Source organism: Dendrobates tinctorius, unplaced genomic scaffold, assembly GCF_039654945.1.
Source record: "Dendrobates tinctorius isolate UK_male_01 unplaced genomic scaffold, ASM3965494v1 ptg000548l, whole genome shotgun sequence".
Classification (NCBI taxonomy): domain Eukaryota; kingdom Metazoa; phylum Chordata; class Amphibia; order Anura; family Dendrobatidae; genus Dendrobates; species Dendrobates tinctorius.
The window spans coordinates 1,325,193-1,346,473 of record NW_027362206.1 but is presented as its reverse complement, the minus strand read 5'-3'; the positions used below and the strand labels follow the sequence as shown (position 1 = coordinate 1,346,473).

At 40.8% G+C, this 21,281-nt stretch overlaps 1 protein-coding gene across 1 annotated transcript in view; it reads left to right on the top strand.

Annotated features, from left to right (window-relative positions):
* Positions 1-693: 693 nt before the first annotated feature.
* Positions 694-21,281, top strand: part of LOC141078376 (oocyte zinc finger protein XlCOF7.1-like) — a 132,826-nt gene continuing 112,238 nt past the window's right edge. The window contains exon 1 of the mRNA XM_073565124.1: positions 694-907. Coding sequence (XP_073421225.1) covers positions 839-907 — 69 coding nt within the window. The 5' untranslated portion in view covers positions 694-838. The remainder of the gene's footprint in view (positions 908-21,281) is intronic.

The following is a 21,281-nucleotide window of genomic DNA, read 5'->3' as shown; positions in this document are numbered from 1 at the left end:
GGAAAGGAGTGAGGGTCCCGGAGCTACAGCCTGAGGAAATGGCGGAAAAGCCCTCACTGCACCCCTGTACAGCTGTATACCGAGGCCCAGGCTCTATAGTGAAGGGAAAGGAGTGAGGGCCCCGGAGCTACAGCCTGAGGAAATAGCGGAAAAGCCCTCACTGCACCCCTGTACAGCTGTATACCGAGGCCCAGGCTCTATAGTGAAGGGAAAGGAGTGAGGGCCCCGGAGCTACAGCCTGAGGAAATAGCGGAAAAGCCCTCACTGCACCCCTGTACAGCTGTATACCGAGGCCCAGGCTCTATAGTGAAGGGACAGGAGTGAGGGCCCCGGAGCTACAGCCTGAGGAAATGGCGGAAAAGCCCTCACTGCACTCCTGTACAGCTGTATACCGAGGCCCAGGCTCTATAGTGAAGGGAAAGGAGTGAGGGCCCCGGAGCTACAGTCTGAGGAAATCGCGGAAAAGCCCTCACTGCACCCCTGTACAGCTGTATACCGAGGCCCAGAACTACTGCCCTTATATACCCTCCACATCACAGCTCTGCACATTCTGGTCACATGACATTGACGTCACCACAGGTCCTGCTGTCTCAATGCTCTTCTGAGCTCCGCCCCTCCTGGTCACATGGTGTTGCGTCATCACAAGTCTTTCTTCCTCACTGCTCTGCTGAGGTCCGCCCCCCCCTGGTCACATGATGCTGACGTCACCACAGGTCCTTCATCTACAGTGCAGCAGCTGCAGGTTGTTGTCTGTGGTGTCAGCCGTTATTATACAGAAGCCTGAAGGTCTCCATCCCCCGACACCATCCACCGCCTGTGACCGGAGCGACGTCCGAGGATGGAGGCAGAGACGGCCCGAAGAATCATCGCCTGCGCCCTGGAGATCATCTCCCTGCTGAGCGGAGAGGTAAACTCTATATTATCACTATCTGCTGAGTGGAGAGGTAATCTCCTCTATATTATCATCTCCCTGCTGAGCGGAGAGGTAAACTCCTCTATATTATCATTATCTGCTGAGTGGTGAGGTAAACTCCTCTATATTATCACTATCTGCTGAGCGGAGAGGTAAACTCCTCTATATTATCACTATCTGCTGAGTGGAGAGGTAATCTCCTCTATATTATCACTATCTGCTGAGTGGAGAGGTAATCTCCTCTATATTATCATTATCTGCTGAGTGGAGAGGTAATCTCCTCTATATTATCATTATCTGCTGAGCGGAGAGGTAATCTCCTCTATATTATCACTATCTGCTGAGTGGAGAGGTAATCTCCTCTATATTATCACTATCTGCTGAGCGGAGAGGTAATCTCCTCTATATTATCACTATCTGCTGAGTGGAGAGGTAATCTCCTCTATATTATCATTATCTGCTGAGCGGAGAGGTAAACTCCTCTATATTATCACTATCTGCTGAGTGGAGAGGTAAACTCCTCTATATTATCACTATCTGCTGAGTGGAGAGGTAAACTCCTCTATATTATCACTATCTGCTGAGCGGAGAGGTAATCTCCTCTATATTATCATTATCTGCTGAGTGGAGAGGTAATCTCCTCTATATTATCATTATCTGCTGAGTGGAGAGGTAATCTCCTCTATATTATCATTATCTGCTGAGTGGAGAGGTAATCTCCTCTATATTATCATTATCTGCTGAGTGGAGAGGTAATCTCCTCTATATTATCACTATCTGCTGAGTGGAGAGGTAATCTCCTCTATATTATCACTATCTGCTGAGCGGAGAGGTAATCTCCTCTATATTATCATTATCTGCTGAGTGGAGAGGTAATCTCCTCTATATTATCATTATCTGCTGAGTGGAGAGGTAATCTCCTCTATATTATCATTATCTGCTGAGTGGAGAGGTAATCTCCTCTATATTATCACTATCTGCTGAGTGGAGAGGTAATCTCCTCTATATTATCACTATCTGCTGAGTGGAGAGGTAATCTCCTCTATATTATCATTATCTGCTGAGTGGAGAGGTAATCTCCTCTATATTATCATTATCTGCTGAGTGGAGAGGTAATCTCCTCTATATTATCATTATCTGCTGAGTGGAGAGGTAATCTCCTCTATATTATCACTATCTGCTGAGCGGAGAGGTAATCTCCTCTATATTATCATTATCTGCTGAGTGGAGAGGTAATCTCCTCTATATTATCATTATCTGCTGAGTGGAGAGGTAATCTCCTCTATATTATCATTATCTGCTGAGTGGAGAGGTAATCTCCTCTATATTATCATTATCTGCTGAGTGGAGAGGTAATCTCCTCTATATTATCACTATCTGCTGAGCGGAGAGGTAATCTCCTCTATATTATCATTATCTGCTGAGTGGAGAGGTAATCTCCTCTATATTATCACTATCTGCTGAGTGGAGAGGTAATCTCCTCTATATTATCACTATCTGCTGAGCGGAGAGGTAATCTCCTCTATATTATCATTATCTGCTGAGTGGAGAGGTAATCTCCTCTATATTATCATTATCTGCTGAGTGGAGAGGTAATCTCCTCTATATTATCATTATCTGCTGAGTGGAGAGGTAATCTCCTCTATATTATCACTATCTGCTGAGTGGAGAGGTAAACTCCTCTATATTATCATTATCTGCTGAGTGGAGAGGTAATCTCCTCTATATTATCATTATCTGCTGAGTGGAGAGGTAAACTCCTCTATATTATCATTATCTGCTGAGTGGAGAGGTAATCTCCTCTATATTATCACTATCTGCTGAGTGGAGAGGTAATCTCCTCTATATTATCATTATCTGCTGAGTGGAGAGGTAATCTCCTCTATATTATCATTATCTGCTGAGTGGAGAGGTAAACTCTTCTATATTATCATTATCTGCTGAGTGGAGAGGTAAACTCCTCTATATTATCATTATCTGCTGAGCGGAGAGGTAAACTCCTCTATATTATCACTATCTGCTGAGTGGAGAGGTAATCTCCTCTATATTATCATTATCTGCTGAGTGGAGAGGTAATCTCCTCTATATTATCATTATCTGCTGAGCGGAGAGGTAATCTCCTCTATATTATCACTATCTGCTGAGCGGAGAGGTAATCTCCTCTATATTATCATTATCTGCTGAGTGGAGAGGTAATCTCCTCTATATTATCATTATCTGCTGAGTGGAGAGGTAATCTCCTCTATATTATCATTATCTGCTGAGTGGAGAGGTAATCTCCTCTATATTATCATTATCTGCTGAGTGGAGAGGTAATCTCCTCTATATTATCACTATCTGCTGAGTGGAGAGGTAATCTCCTCTATATTATCATTATTTGCTGAGTGGAGAGGTAATCTCCTCTATATTATCATTATCTGCTGAGTGGAGAGGTAATCTCCTCTATATTATCACTATCTGCTGAGTGGAGAGGTAATCTCCTCTTATATTATCACTATCTGCTGAGTGGAGAGGTAATCTCCTCTATATTATCACTATCTGCTGAGTGGAGAGGTAATCTCCTCTATATTATCACTATCTGCTGAGTGGAGAGGTAAACTCCTCTATATTATCATTATCTGCTGAGTGGAGAGGTAATCTCCTCTATATTATCACTATCTGCTGAGTGGAGAGGTAATCTCCTCTATATTATCACTATCTGCTGAGTGGAGAGGTAAACTCCTCTATATTATCACTATCTGCTGAGTGGAGAGGTAATCTCCTCTATATTATCACTATCTGCTGAGTGGAGAGGTAAACTCCTCTATATTATCATTATCTGCTGAGTGGAGAGGTAATCTCCTCTATATTATCACTATCTGCTGAGTGGAGAGGTAATCTCCTCTATATTATCACTATCTGCTGAGTGGAGAGGTAAACTCCTCTATATTATCATTATCTGCTGAGTGGTGAGGTAATCTCCTCTATATTATCACTATCTGCTGAGTGGAGAGGTAAACTCCTCTATATTATCACTATCTGCTGAGTGGTGAGGTAATCTCCTCTATATTATCACTATCTGCTGAGTGGAGAGGTAAACTCCTCTATATTATCATTATCTGCTGAGTGGAGAGGTAATCTCCTCTATATTATCACTATCTGCTGAGTGGAGAGGTAAACTCCTCTATATTATCATTATCTGCTGAGTGGTGAGGTAAACTCCTCTATATTATCATTATCTGCTGAGTGGAGAGGTAAACTCCTCTATATTATCATTATCTGCTGAGTGGAGAGGTAAACTCCTCTATATTATCATTATCTGCTGAGTGGAGAGGTAATCTCCTCTATATTATCACTATCTGCTGAGTGGAGAGGTAAACTCCTCTATATTATCACTATCTGCTGAGTGGTGAGGTAATCTCCTCTATATTATCACTATCTGCTGAGTGGAGAGGTAAACTCCTCTATATTATCATTATCTGCTGAGTGGAGAGGTAATCTCCTCTATATTATCACTATCTGCTGAGTGGAGAGGTAAACTCCTCTATATTATCACTATCTGCTGAGTGGTGAGGTAATCTCCTCTATATTATCACTATCTGCTGAGTGGAGAGGTAAACTCCTCTATATTATCATTATCTGCTGAGTGGAGAGGTAATCTCCTCTATATTATCACTATCTGCTGAGTGGAGAGGTAATCTCCTCTATATTATCATTATCTGCTGAGCGGAGAGGTAATCTCCTCTATATTATCATTATCTGCTGAGTGGAGAGGTAAACTCCTCTATATTATCACTATCTGCTGAGTGGAGAGGTAATCTCCTCTATATTATCATTATCTGCTGAGTGGAGAGGTAAACTCCTCTATATTATCATTATCTGCTGAGTGGAGAGGTAATCTCCTCTATATTATCATTATCTGCTGAGTGGAGAGGTAAACTCCTCTATATTATCATTATCTGCTGAGTGGAGAGGTAATCTCCTCTATATTATCACTATCTGCTGAGTGGAGAGGTAATCTCCTCTATATTATCATTATCTGCTGAGCGGAGAGGTAATCTCCTCTATATTATCACTATCTGCTGAGTGGAGAGGTAATCTCCTCTATATTATCACTATCTGCTGAGCGGAGAGGTAATCTCCTCTATATTATCACTATCTGCTGAGTGGAGAGGTAATCTCCTCTATATTATCATTATCTGCTGAGTGGAGAGGTAAACTCCTCTATATTATCACTATCTGCTGAGTGGAGAGGTAATCTCCTCTATATTATCACTATCTGCTGAGTGGAGAGGTAAACTCCTCTATATTATCACTATCTGCTGAGTGGAGAGGTAATCTCCTCTATATTATCACTATCTGCTGAGCGGAGAGGTAATCTCCTCTATATTATCATTATCTGCTGAGTGGAGAGGTAAACTCCTCTATATTATCACTATCTGCTGAGTGGAGAGGTAAACTCCTCTATATTATCACTATCTGCTGAGTGGAGAGGTAATCTCCTCTATATTATCACTATCTGCTGAGTGGAGAGGTAAACTCCTCTATATTATCACTATCTGCTGAGTGGAGAGGTAAACTCCTCTATATTATCACTATCTGCTGAGTGGAGAGGTAAACTCCTCTATATTATCACTATCTGCTGAGTGGAGAGGTAAACTCCTCTATATTATCACTATCTGCTGAGCGGAGAGGTAAACTCCTCTATATTATCACTATCTGCTGAGTGGAGAGGTAAACTCCTCTATATTATCACTATCTGCTGAGTGGAGAGGTAATCTCCTCTATATTATCACTATCTGCTGAGTGGAGAGGTAATCTCCTCTATATTATCACTATCTGCTGAGCGGAGAGGTAATCTCCTCTATATTATCATTATCTGCTGAGTGGAGAGGTAAACTCCTCTATATTATCACTATCTGCTGAGTGGAGAGGTAAACTCCTCTATATTATCACTATCTGCTGAGTGGAGAGGTAATCTCCTCTATATTATCACTATCTGCTGAGTGGAGAGGTAATCTCCTCTATATTATCACTATCTGCTGAGTGGAGAGGTAAACTCCTCTATATTATCACTATCTGCTGAGCGGAGAGGTAAACTCCTCTATATTATCACTATCTGCTGAGTGGTGAGGTAAACTCCTCTATATTATCACTATCTGCTGAGTGGAGAGGTAAACTCCTCTATATTATCACTATCTGCTGAGCGGAGAGGTAAACTCCTCTATATTATCACTATCTGCTGAGTGGTGAGGTAAACTCCTCTATATTATCACTATCTGCTGAGTGGAGAGGTAAACTCCTCTATATTATCACTATCTGCTGAGTGGAGAGGTAAACTCCTCTATATTATCACTATCTGCTGAGTGGAGAGGTAAACTCCTCTATATTATCACTATCTGCTGAGCGGAGAGGTAAACTCCTCTATATTATCACTATCTGCTGAGTGGAGAGGTAAACTCCTCTATATTATCACTATCTGCTGAGTGGAGAGGTAAACTCCTCTATATTATCACTATCTGCTGAGCGGAGAGGTAAACTCCTCTATATTATCACTATCTGCTGAGCGGAGAGGTAAACTCCTCTATATTATCACTATCTGCTGAGCGGAGAGGTAAACTCCTCTATATTATCACTATCTGCTGAGTGGAGAGGTAAACTCCTCTATATTATCACTATCTGCTGAGTGGAGAGGTAAACTCCTCTATATTATCACTATCTGCTGAGCGGAGAGGTAAACTCCTCTATATTATCACTATCTGCTGAGTGGAGAGGTAAACTCCTCTATATTATCACTATCTGCTGAGTGGAGAGGTAAACTCCTCTATATTATCACTATCTGCTGAGCGGAGAGGTAAACTCCTCTATATTATCACTATCTGCTGAGCGGAGAGGTAAACTCCTCTATATTATCACTATCTGCTGAGTGGAGAGGTAAACTCCTCTATATTATCACTATCTGCTGAGCGGAGAGGTAAACTCCTCTATATTATCACTATCTGCTGAGCGGAGAGGTAAACTCCTCTATATTATCACTATCTGCTGAGCGGAGAGGTAAACTCCTCTATATTATCACTATCTGCTGAGTGGAGAGGTAAACTCCTCTATATTATCACTATCTGCTGAGTGGAGAGGTAAACTCCTCTATATTATCACTATCTGCTGAGCGGAGAGGTAAACTCCTCTATATTATCACTATCTGCTGAGCGGAGAGGTAAACTCCTCTATATTATCATTATCTGCTGAGTGGAGAGGTAAACTCCTCTATATTATCACTATCTGCTGAGTGGAGAGGTAATCTCCTCTATATTATCACTATCTGCTGAGCGGAGAGGTAAACTCCTCTATATTATCATTATCTGCTGAGTGGAGAGGTAATCTCCTCTATATTATCACTATCTGCTGAGTGGAGAGGTAATCTCCTCTATATTATCACTATCTGCTGAGTGGAGAGGTAAACTCCTCTATATTATCATTATCTGCTGAGTGGAGAGGTAATCTCCTCTATATTATCACTATCTGCTGAGTGGAGAGGTAATCTCCTCTATATTATCACTATCTGCTGAGCGGAGAGGTAATCTCCTCTATATTATCATTATCTGCTGAGCGGAGAGGTAAACTCCTCTATATTATCACTATCTGCTGAGTGGAGAGGTAAACTCCTCTATATTATCACTATCTGCTGAGCGGAGAGGTAAACTCCTCTATATTATCATTATCTGCTGAGTGGAGAGGTAAACTCCTCTATATTATCACTATCTGCTGAGTGGTGAGGTAATCTCCTCTATATTATCACTATCTGCTGAGTGGAGAGGTAAACTCCTCTATATTATCACTATCTGCTGAGCGGAGAGGTAAACTCCTCTATATTATCACTATCTGCTGAGTGGAGAGGTAATCTCTTCTATATTATCATTATCTGCTGAGCGGAGAGGTAAACTCCTCTATATTATCATTATCTGCTGAGCGGAGAGGTAATCTCTTCTATATTATCATTATCTGCTGAGCGGAGAGGTAATCTCCTCTATATTATCACTATCTGCTGAGTGGAGAGGTAAACTCTTCTATATTATCATTATCTGCTGAGCGGAGAGGTAAACTCCTCTATATTATCATTATCTGCTGAGTGGAGAGGTAAACTCCTCTATATTATCACTATCTGCTGAGCGGAGAGGTAAACTCCTCTATATTATCATTATCTGCTGAGCGGAGAGGTAAACTCCTCTATATTATCATTATCTGCTGAGTGAAGAGGTAAACTCCTCTATATTATCACTATCTGCTGAGCGGAGAGGTAAACTCCTCTATATTATCATTATCTGCTGAGCGGAGAGGTAAACTCCTCTATATTATCATTATCTGCTGAGTGAAGAGGTAAACTCCTCTATATTATCACTATCTGCTGAGTGGTGAGGTAAACTCCTCTATATTATCACTATCTGCTGAGCGGAGAGGTAATCTCCTCTATATTATCATTATCTGCTGAGTGGAGAGGTAATCTCCTCTATATTATCACTATCTGCTGAGCGGAGAGGTAATCTCCTCTATATTATCACTATCTGCTGAGTGGAGAGGTAAACTCCTCTATATTATCACTATCTGCTGAGTGGAGAGGTAAACTCCTCTATATTATCATTATCTGCTGAGTGGAGAGGTAAACTCCTCTATATTATCATTATCTGCTGAGTGGAGAGGTAAACTCCTCTATATTATCATTATCTGCTGAGTGGAGAGGTAAACTCCTCTATATTATCACTATCTGCTGAGTGGAGAGGTAAACTCCTCTATATTATCACTATCTGCTGAGTGGAGAGGTAATCTCCTCTATATTATCATTATCTGCTGAGTGGAGAGGTAAACTCCTCTATATTATCACTATCTGCTGAGTGGAGAGGTAAACTCCTCTATATTATCATTATCTGCTGAGTGGAGAGGTAAACTCCTCTATATTATCACTATCTGCTGAGTGGAGAGGTAAACTCCTCTATATTATCACTATCTGCTGAGCGGAAATGTAATCTCCTCTATATTATCATTATCTGCTGAGCGGATAGGTAATCTCCTCTATATTATCACTATCTGCTGAGTGGTGAGGTAAACTCCTCTATATTATCACTATCTGCTGAGTGGAGAGGTAAACTCCTCTATATTATCACTATCTGCTGAGTGGAGAGGTAAACTCCTCTATATTATCACTATCTGCTGAGTGGAGAGGTAATCTCCTCTATATTATCACTATCTGCTGAGTGGAGAGGTAATCTCCTCTATATTATCACTATCTGCTGAGTGGTGAGGTAAACTCCTCTATATTATCACTATCTGCTGAGTGGAGAGGTAAACTCCTCTATGTTATCACTATCTGCTGAGTGGAGAGGTAAACTCCTCTATGTTATCACTATCTGCTGAGTGGAGAGGTAAACTCCTCTATATTATCACTATCTGCTGAGTGGAGAGGTAAACTCCTCTATATTATCATTATCTGCTGAGTGGAGAGGTAATCTCCTCTATATTATCACTATCTGCTGAGCGGAGAGGTAATCTCCTCTATATTATCACTATCTGCTGAGTGGTGAGGTAATCTCCTCTATATTATCACTATCTGCTGAGTGGAGAGGTAAACTCCTCTATGTTATCACTATCTGCTGAGTGGAGAGGTAAACTCCTCTATATTATCATTATCTGCTGAGTGGAGAGGTAAACTCCTCTATATTATCATTATCTGCTGAGTGGAGAGGTAAACTCCTCTATATTATCACTATCTGCTGAGTGGAGAGGTAATCTCCTCTATATTATCACTATCTGCTGAGTGGAGAGGTAAACTCCTCTATATTATCATTATCTGCTGAGTGGAGAGGTAAACTCCTCTATATTATCACTATCTGCTGAGCGGAGAGGTAATCTCCTCTATATTATCACTATCTGCTGAGTGGAGAGGTAAACTCCTCTATATTATCATTATCTGCTGAGTGGAGAGGTAAACTCCTCTATATTATCACTATCTGCTGAGCGGAGAGGTAATCTCCTCTATATTATCATTATCTGCTGAGTGGAGAGGTAATCTCCTCTATATTATCACTATCTGCTGAGTGGAGAGGTAAACTCCTCTATATTATCACTATCTGCTGAGCGGAGAGGTAAACTCCTCTATATTATCATTATCTGCTGAGTGGAGAGGTAAACTCCTCTATATTATCACTATCTGCTGAGCGGAGAGGTAATCTCCTCTATATTATCACTATCTGCTGAGTGGAGAGGTAAACTCCTCTATATTATCACTATCTGCTGAGTGGAGAGGTAAACTCCTCTATATTATCACTATCTGCTGAGTGGAGAGGTAAACTCCTCTATATTATCATTATCTGCTGAGCGGAGAGGTAATCTCCTCTATATTATCACTATCTGCTGAGTGGAGAGGTAAACTCCTCTATATTATCACTATCTGCTGAGCGGAGAGGTAAACTCCTCTATATTATCACTATCTGCTGAGTGGTGAGGTAAACTCCTCTATATTATCACTATCTGCTGAGTGGAGAGGTAAACTCCTCTATATTATCACTATCTGCTGAGTGGAGAGGTAAACTCCTCTATATTATCACTATCTGCTGAGCGGAGAGGTAAACTCCTCTATATTATCACTATCTGCTGAGTGGAGAGGTAAACTCCTCTATATTATCACTATCTGCTGAGTGGAGAGGTAATCTCCTCTATATTATCACTATCTGCTGAGCGGAGAGGTAAACTCCTCTATATTATCACTATCTGCTGAGCGGAGAGGTAAACTCCTCTATATTATCACTATCTGCTGAGCGGAGAGGTAAACTCCTCTATATTATCACTATCTGCTGAGCGGAGAGGTAAACTCCTCTATATTATCACTATCTGCTGAGCGGAGAGGTAAACTCCTCTATATTATCACTATCTGCTGAGTGGAGAGGTAAACTCCTCTATATTATCACTATCTGCTGAGTGGAGAGGTAAACTCCTCTATATTATCACTATCTGCTGAGCGGAGAGGTAAACTCCTCTATATTATCACTATCTGCTGAGTGGAGAGGTAAACTCCTCTATATTATCACTATCTGCTGAGTGGAGAGGTAAACTCCTCTATATTATCACTATCTGCTGAGCGGAGAGGTAAACTCCTCTATATTATCACTATCTGCTGAGCGGAGAGGTAAACTCCTCTATATTATCACTATCTGCTGAGTGGAGAGGTAAACTCCTCTATATTATCACTATCTGCTGAGCGGAGAGGTAAACTCCTCTATATTATCACTATCTGCTGAGCGGAGAGGTAAACTCCTCTATATTATCACTATCTGCTGAGCGGAGAGGTAAACTCCTCTATATTATCACTATCTGCTGAGTGGAGAGGTAAACTCCTCTATATTATCACTATCTGCTGAGTGGAGAGGTAAACTCCTCTATATTATCACTATCTGCTGAGCGGAGAGGTAAACTCCTCTATATTATCACTATCTGCTGAGCGGAGAGGTAAACTCTTCTATATTATCACTATCTGCTGAGCGGAGAGGTAAACTCCTCTATATTATCACTATCTGCTGAGCGGAGAGGTAAACTCCTCTATATTATCACTATCTGCTGAGCGGAGAGGTAAACTCCTCTATATTATCACTATCTGCTGAGTGGAGAGGTAAACTCCTCTATATTATCACTATCTGCTGAGCGGAGAGGTAAACTCCTCTATATTATCACTATCTGCTGAGTGGAGAGGTAAACTCCTCTATATTATCACTATCTGCTGAGCGGAGAGGTAAACTCCTCTATATTATCACTATCTGCTGAGTGGAGAGGTAAACTCCTCTATATTATCATTATCTGCTGAGTGGAGAGGTAAACTCCTCTATATTATCACTATCTGCTGAGTGGAGAGGTAAACTCCTCTATATTATCATTATCTGCTGAGTGGAGAGGTAAACTCCTCTATATTATCACTATCTGCTGAGCGGAGAGGTAAACTCCTCTATATTATCACTATCTGCTGAGCGGAGAGGTAAACTCCTCTATATTATCATTATCTGCTGAGTGGAGAGGTAAACTCCTCTATATTATCACTATCTGCTGAGTGGAGAGGTAAACTCCTCTATATTATCACTATCTGCTGAGTGGAGAGGTAAACTCCTCCATATTATCACTATCTGCTGAGTGGTGAGGTAAACTCCTCTATATTATCACTATCTGCTGAGCGGAGAGGTAAACTCCTCTATATTATCACTATCTGCTGAGCGGAGAGGTAAACTCCTCTATATTATCACTGTCTGCTGAGTGGAGAGGTAAACTCCTCTATATTATCATTATCTGCTGAGTGGAGAGGTAAACTCCTCTATATTATCACTATCTGCTGAGTGGAGAGGTAAACTCCTCTATATTATCACTAACTGCTGAGCGGAGAGGTAATCTCCTCTATATTATCACTATCTGCTGAGTGGAGAGGTAAACTCCTCTATATTATCACTATCTGCTGAGCGGAGAGGTAAACTCCTCTATATTATCACTATCTGCTGAGTGGAGAGGTAAACTCCTCTATATTATCACTATCTGCTGAGCGGAGAGGTAAACTCCTCTATATTATCACTATCTGCTGAGTGGAGAGGTAAACTCCTCTATATTATCATTATCTGCTGAGTGGAGAGGTAAACTCCTCTATATTATCACTATCTGCTGAGTGGAGAGGTAAACTCCTCTATATTATCATTATCTGCTGAGTGGAGAGGTAAACTCCTCTATATTATCACTATCTGCTGAGCGGAGAGGTAAACTCCTCTATATTATCACTATCTGCTGAGCGGAGAGGTAAACTCCTCTATATTATCATTATCTGCTGAGTGGAGAGGTAAACTCCTCTATATTATCACTATCTGCTGAGCGGAGAGGTAAACTCCTCTATATTATCACTATCTGCTGAGTGGTGAGGTAAACTCCTCTATATTATCATTATCTGCTGAGTGGAGAGGTAAACTCCTCTATATTATCACTATCTGCTGAGCGGAGAGGTAAACTCCTCTATATTATCACTATCTGCTGAGCGGAGAGGTAAACTCCTCTATATTATCACTATCTGCTGAGCGGAGAGGTAAACTCCTCTATATTATCATTATCTGCTGAGCGGAGAGGTAAACTCCTCTATATTATCACTATCTGCTGAGCGGAGAGGTAAACTCCTCTATATTATCACTATCTGCTGAGTGGAGAGGTAAACTCCTCTATATTATCACTATCTGCTGAGCGGAGAGGTAAACTCCTCTATATTATCACTATCTGCTGAGCGGAGAGGTAAACTCCTCTATATTATCACTGTCTGCTGAGTGGAGAGGTAAACTCCTCTATATTATCATTATCTGCTGAGTGGAGAGGTAAACTCCTCTATATTATCACTATCTGCTGAGTGGAGAGGTAAACTCCTCTATATTATCACTAACTGCTGAGCGGAGAGGTAAACTCCTCTATATTATCACTATCTGCTGAGTGGAGAGGTAAACTCCTCTATATTATCACTATCTGCTGAGCGGAGAGGTAAACTCCTCTATATTATCACTATCTGCTGAGTGGAGAGGTAAACTCCTCTATATTATCACTATCTGCTGAGTGGAGAGGTAAACTCCTCTATATTATCACTATCTGCTGAGTGGAGAGGTAAACTCCTCTATATTATCACTATCTGCTGAGCGGAGAGGTAAACTCCTCTATATTATCACTATCTGCTGAGTGGAGAGGTAATCTCCTCTATATTATCACTATCTGCTGAGCGGAGAGGTAAACTCCTCTATATTATCACTATCTGCTGAGCGGAGAGGTAAACTCCTCTATATTATCACTATCTGCTGAGTGGAGAGGTAAACTCCTCTATATTATCACTATCTGCTGAGCGGAGAGGTAAACTCCTCTATATTATCACTATCTGCTGAGCGGAGAGGTAAACTCCTCTATATTATCACTATCTGCTGAGTGGAGAGGTAAACTCCTCTATATTATCACTATCTGCTGAGTGGAGAGGTAAACTCCTCCATATTATCACTATCTGCTGAGTGGTGAGGTAAACTCCTCTATATTATCACTATCTGCTGAGCGGAGAGGTAAACTCCTCTATATTATCACTATCTGCTGAGCGGAGAGGTAAACTCCTCTATATTATCACTGTCTGCTGAGTGGAGAGGTAAACTCCTCTATATTATCATTATCTGCTGAGTGGAGAGGTAAACTCCTCTATATTATCACTATCTGCTGAGTGGAGAGGTAAACTCCTCTATATTATCACTAACTGCTGAGCGGAGAGGTAAACTCCTCTATATTATCACTATCTGCTGAGTGGAGAGGTAAACTCCTCTATATTATCACTATCTGCTGAGCGGAGAGGTAAACTCCTCTATATTATCACTATCTGCTGAGTGGAGAGGTAAACTCCTCTATATTATCACTATCTGCTGAGCGGAGAGGTAAACTCCTCTATATTATCACTATCTGCTGAGTGGAGAGGTAAACTCCTCTATATTATCATTATCTGCTGAGTGGAGAGGTAAACTCCTCTATATTATCACTATCTGCTGAGTGGAGAGGTAAACTCCTCTATATTATCATTATCTGCTGAGTGGAGAGGTAAACTCCTCTATATTATCACTATCTGCTGAGCGGAGAGGTAAACTCCTCTATATTATCACTATCTGCTGAGCGGAGAGGTAAACTCCTCTATATTATCATTATCTGCTGAGTGGAGAGGTAAACTCCTCTATATTATCACTATCTGCTGAGCGGAGAGGTAAACTCCTCTATATTATCACTATCTGCTGAGCGGTGAGGTAAACTCCTCTATATTATCATTATCTGCTGAGCGGAGAGGTAAACTCCTCTATATTATCACTATCTGCTGAGCGGAGAGGTAAACTCCTCTATATTATCACTATCTGCTGAGCGGAGAGGTAAACTCCTCTATATTATCACTATCTGCTGAGCGGAGAGGTAAACTCCTCTATATTATCATTATCTGCTGAGCGGAGAGGTAAACTCCTCTATATTATCACTATCTGCTGAGCGGAGAGGTAAACTCCTCTATATTATCACTATCTGCTGAGTGGAGAGGTAAACTCCTCTATATTATCACTATCTGCTGAGCGGAGATGTAAACTCTTCTATATTATCACTATCTGCTGAGCGGAGATGTAAACTCCTCTATATTATCACTATCTGCTGAGTCGAGAGGTAAACTCCTCTATATTATCACTATCTGCTGAGCGGAGAGGTAAACTCCTCTATATTATCATTATCTGCTGAGCGGAGAGGTAATCTCCTCTATATTATCACTATCTGCTGAGTGGAGAGGTAAACTTCTCTATATTATCACTAACTGCTGAGCGGAGAGGTAAACTCCTCTATATTATCATTATCTGCTGAGTGGAGAGGTAAACTCCTCTATATTATCACTATCTGCTGAGCGGAGAGGTAAACTCCTCTATATTATCACTATCTGCTGAGTGCAGAGGTAAACTCCTCTATATTATCACTATCTGCTGAGTGGAGAGGTAAACTCCTCTATATTATCACTGTCTGCTGAGCGGAGAGGTAAACTCCTCTATATTATCACTATCTGCTGAGCGGAGAGGTAAACTCCTCACTATCTGCTGAGTGGAGAGGTAAACTCTTCTATATTATCACTATCTGCTGAGTGGAGAGGTAAACTCCTCTATATTATCATTATCTGCTGAGTGGAGAGGTAAACTCCTCTATATTATCACTATCTGCTGAGTGGAGAGGTAAACTCTTCTATATTATCACTATCTGCTGAGTGGAGAGGTAAACTCCTCTATATTATCATTATTTGCTGAGTGGAGAGGTAAACTCCTCTATATTATCATTATCTGCTGAGTGGAGAGGTAAACTCCTCTATATTATCACTATCTGCTGAGTGGAGAGGTAAACTCCTCTATATTATCACTATCTGCTGAGTGGAGAGGTAAACTCCTCTATATTATCACTATCTGCTGAGCGGAGATGTAAACTCCTCTATATTATCACTATCTGCTGAGTGGAGAGGTAAACTCCTCTATATTATCATTATCTGCTGAGTGGAGAGGTAAACTCCTCTATATTATCACTATCTGCTGAGTGGAGAGGTAATCTCCTCTATATTATCACTATCTGCTGAGTGGAGAGGTAAACTCCTCTATATTATCACTATCTGCTGAGTGGAGAGGTAAACTCCTCTATATTATCACTATCTGCTGAGCGGAGAGGTAAACTCCTCTATATTATCACTATCTGCTGAGTGGAGAGGTAAACTCCTCTATATTATCACTATCTGCTGAGCGGAGAGGTAAACTCCTCTATATTATCACTATCTGCTGAGTGCAGAGGTAAACTCCTCTATATTATCACTATCTGCTGAGCGGAGAGGTAAACTCCTCTATATTATCACTGTCTGCTGAGCGGAAAGGTAAACTCTTCTATATTATCACTATCTGCTGAGTGGAGAGGTAAACTCCTCTATATTATCATTATCTGCTGAGCGGAGAGGTAAACTCCTCTATATTATCACTATCTGCTGAGTGGAGAGGTAAACTCCTCTATATTATCACTATCTGCTGAGCGGAGAGGTAAACTCCTCTATATTATCACTATCTGCTGAGCGGAGAGTTAAACTCCTCTATATTATCACTATCTGCTGAGTGGAGAGGTAAACTCCTCTATATTATCACTATCTGCTGAGTGGAGAGGTAAACTCCTCTATATTATCATTATCTGCTGAGTGGAGAGGTAAACTCCTCTATATTATCATTATCTGCTGAGTGGAGAGGTAAACTCCTCTATATTATCACTATCTGCTGAGTGGAGAGGTAAACTCCTCTATATTATCATTATTTGCTGAGTGGAGAGGTAAACTCCTCTATATTATCATTATGTGCTGAGTGGAGAGGTAAACTCCTCTATATTATCACTATCTGCTGAGTGGAGAGGTAAACTCTTCTATATTATCACTATCTGCTGAGCGGAGATGTAAACTCCTCTATATTATCACTATCTGCTGAGTGGAGAGGTAAACTCCTCTATATTATCACTATCTGCTGAGTGGAGAGGTAAACTCCTCTATATTATCATTATCTGCTGAGTCGAGAGGTAAACTCCTCTATATTATCACTATCTGCTGAGCGGAGAGGTAAACTCCTCTATATTATCATTATCTGCTGAGCGGAGAGGTAATCTCCTCTATATTATCACTATCTGCTGAGTGGAGAGGTAAACTTCTCTATATTATCACTAACTGCTGAGCGGAGAGGTAAACTCCTCTATATTATCATTATCTGCTGAGTGGAGAGGTAAACTCCTCTATATTATCACTATCTGCTGAGTGGAGAGGTAAACTCCTCTATATTATCACTATCTGCTGAGCGGAGAGGTAAACTCCTCTATATTATCACTATCTGCTGAGTGCAGAGGTAAACTCCTCTATATTATCACTATCTGCTGAGTGGAGAGGTAAACTCCTCTATATTATCACTGTCTGCTGAGCGGAGAGGTAAACTCCTCTATATTTTCACTATCTGCTGAGCGGAGAGGTAAACTCCTCTATATTATCATTATTTGCTGAGTGGAGAGGTAAACTCCTCTATATTATCATTATCTGCTGAGTGGAGAGGTAAACTCCTCTATATTATCACTATCTGCTGAGTGGAGAGGTAAACTCTTCTATATTATCACTATCTGCTGAGCGGAGATGTAAACTCCTCTATATTATCACTATCTGCTGAGTGGAGAGGTAAACTCCTCTATATTATCACTATCTGCTGAGTGGAGAGGTAAACTCCTCTATATTATCATTATCTGCTGAGTCGAGAGGTAAACTCCTCTATATTATCACTATCTGCTGAGCGGAGAGGTAAACTCCTCTATATTATCATTATCTGCTGAGCGGAGAGGTAATCTCCTCTATATTATCACTATCTGCTGAGTGGAGAGGTAAACTTCTCTATATTATCACTAACTGCTGAGCGGAGAGGTAAACTCCTCTATATTATCATTATCTGCTGAGTGGAGAGGTAAACTCCTCTATATTATCACTATCTGCTGAGCGGAGAGGTAAACTCCTCTATATTATCACTATCTGCTGAGCGGAGAGGTAAACTCCTCTATATTATCACTATCTGCTGAGTGGAGAGGTAAACTCCTCTATATTATCACTATCTGCTGAGCGGAGAGGTAAACTCCTCTATATTATCACTATCTGCTGAGTGCAGAGGTAAACTCCTCTATATTATCACTATCTGCTGAGTGGAGAGGTAAACTCCTCTATATTATCACTGTCTGCTGAGCGGAGAGGTAAACTCCTCTATATTATCACTATCTGCTGAGCGGAGAGGTAAACTCCTCTATATTATCAGTATGCTGAGCGGAAAGGTAAACTCTTCTATATTATCACTATCTGCTGAGTGGAGAGGTAAACTCCTCTATATTATCATTATCTGCTGAGCGGAGAGGTAAACTCCTCTATATTATCACTATCTGCTGAGTGGAGAGGTAAACTCCTCTATATTATCACTATCTGCTGAGCGGAGAGGTAAACTCCTCTATATTATCACTATCTGCTGAGCGGAGAGGTAAACTCCTCTATATTATCACTATCTGCTGAGTGGAGAGGTAAACTCCTCTATATTATCACTATCTGCTGAGTGGAGAGGTAAACTCCTCTATATTATCATTATCTGCTGAGTGGAGAGGTAAACTCCTCTATATTATCATTATCTGCTGAGTGGAGAGGTAAACTCCTCTATATTATCACTATCTGCTGAGTGGAGAGGTAAACTCCTCTATATTATCATTATTTGCTGAGTGGAGAGGTAAACTCCTCTATATTATCATTATCTGCTGAGTGGAGAGGTAAACTCCTCTATATTATCACTATCTGCTGAGTGGAGAGGTAAACTCTTCTATATTATCACTATCTGCTGAGCGGAGATGTAAACTCCTCTATATTATCACTATCTGCTGAGTGGAGAGGTAAACTCCTCTATATTATCACTATCTGCTGAGTGGAGAGGTAAACTCCTCTATATTATCATTATCTGCTGAGTCGAGAGGTAAACTCCTCTATATTATCACTATCTGCTGAGCGGAGAGGTAAACTCCTCTATATTATCATTATCTGCTGAGCGGAGAGGTAATCTCCTCTATATTATCACTATCTGCTGAGTGGAGAGGTAAACTTCTCTATATTATCACTAACTGCTGAGCGGAGAGGTAAACTCCTCTATATTATCATTATCTGCTGAGCGGAGAGGTAAACTCCTCTATATTATCACTATCTGCTGAGCGGAGAGGTAAACTCCTTTATATTATCACTATCTGCTGAGTGCAGAGGTAAACTCCTCTATATTATCACTATCTGCTGAGTGGAGAGGTAAACTCCTCTATATTATCACTGTCTGCTGAGCGGAGAGGTAAACTCCTCTATATTATCACTATCTGCTGAGCGGAGAGGTAAACTCCTCTATATTATCATTATTTGCTGAGTGGAGAGGTAAACTCCTCTATATTATCATTATCTGCTGAGTGGAGAGGTAAACTCCTCTATATTATCACTATCTGCTGAGTGGAGAGGTAAACTCTTCTATATTATCACTATCTGCTGAGCGGAGATGTAAACTCCTCTATATTATCACTATCTGCTGAGTGGAGAGGTAAACTCCTCTATATTATCACTATCTGCTGAGTGGAGAGGTAAACTCCTCTATATTATCATTATCTGCTGAGTCGAGAGGTAAACTCCTCTATATTATCACTATCTGCTGAGCGGAGAGGTAAACTCCTCTATATTATCATTATCTGCTGAGCGGAGAGGTAATCTCCTCTATATTATCACTATCTGCTGAGTGGAGAGGTAAACTTCTCTATATTATCACTAACTGCTGAGCGGAGAGGTAAACTCCTCTATATTATCATTATCTGCTGAGCGGAGAGGTAAACTCCTCTATATTATCACTATCTGCTGAGCGGAGAGGTAAACTCCTCTATATTATCACTATCTGCTGAGCGGAGAGGTAAACTCCTCTATATTATCACTATCTGCTGAGTGGAGAGGTAAACTCCTCTATATTATCACTATCTGCTGAGCGGAGAGGTAAACTCCTCTATATTATCACTATCTGCTGAGTGCAGAGGTAAACTCCTCTATATTATCACTATCTGCTGAGTGGAGAGGTAAACTCCTCTATATTATCACTGTCTGCTGAGCGGAGAGGTAAACTCCTCTATATTATCACTATCTGCTGAGCGGAGAGGTAAACTCCTCTATATTATCACTATGCTGAGCGGAAAGGTAAACTCTTCTATATTATCACTATCTGCTGAGTGGAGAGGTAAACTCCTCTATATTATCATTATCTGCTGAGCGGAGAGGTAAACTCCTCTATATTATCACTATCTGCTGAGTGGAGAGGTAAACTCCTCTATATTATCACTATCTGCTGAGCGGAGAGGTAAACTCCTCTATATTATCACTATCTGCTGAGCGGAGAGGTAAACTCCTCTATATTATCACTATCTGCTGAGTGGAGAGGTAAACTCCTCTATATTATCACTATCTGCTGAGTGGAGAGGTAAACTCCTCTATATTATCATTATCTGCTGAGTGGAGAGGTAAACTCCTCTATATTATCATTATCTGCTGAGTGGAGAGGTAAACTCCTCTATATTATCACTATCTGCTGAGTGGAGAGGTAAACTCCTCTATATTATCATTATTTGCTGAGTGGAGAGGTAAACTCCTCTATATTATCATTATCTGCTGAGTGGAGAGGTAAACTCCTCTATATTATCACTATCTGCTGAGTGGAGAGGTAAACTCTTCTATATTATCACTATCTGCTGAGCGGAGATGTAAACTCCTCTATATTATCACTATCTGCTGAGTGGAGAGGTAAACTCCTCTATATTATCACTATCTGCTGAGTGGAGAGGTAAACTCCTCTATATTATCATTATCTGCTGAGTGGAGAGGTAAACTCCTCTATATTATCACTATCTGCTGAGCGGAGAGGTAAACTCCTCTATATTATCACTATCTGCTGAGTGGAGAGGTAAACTCCTCTATATTATCACTATCTGCTGAGTGGAGAGGTAAACTCCTCTATATTATCACTGTCTGCTGAGCGGAGAGGTAAACTCCTCTATATTATCACTGTCTGCTGAGCGGAGAGGTAAACTCCTCTATATTATCATTATTTGCTGAGTGGAGAGGTAAACTCCTCTATATTATCACTATCTGCTGAGTGGAGAGGTAAACTTCTCTATATTATCACTATCTGCTGAGTGGAGAGGTAAACTCCTCTATATTATCACTGTCTGCTGAGCGGAGAGGTAAACTCCTCTATATTATCATTATTTG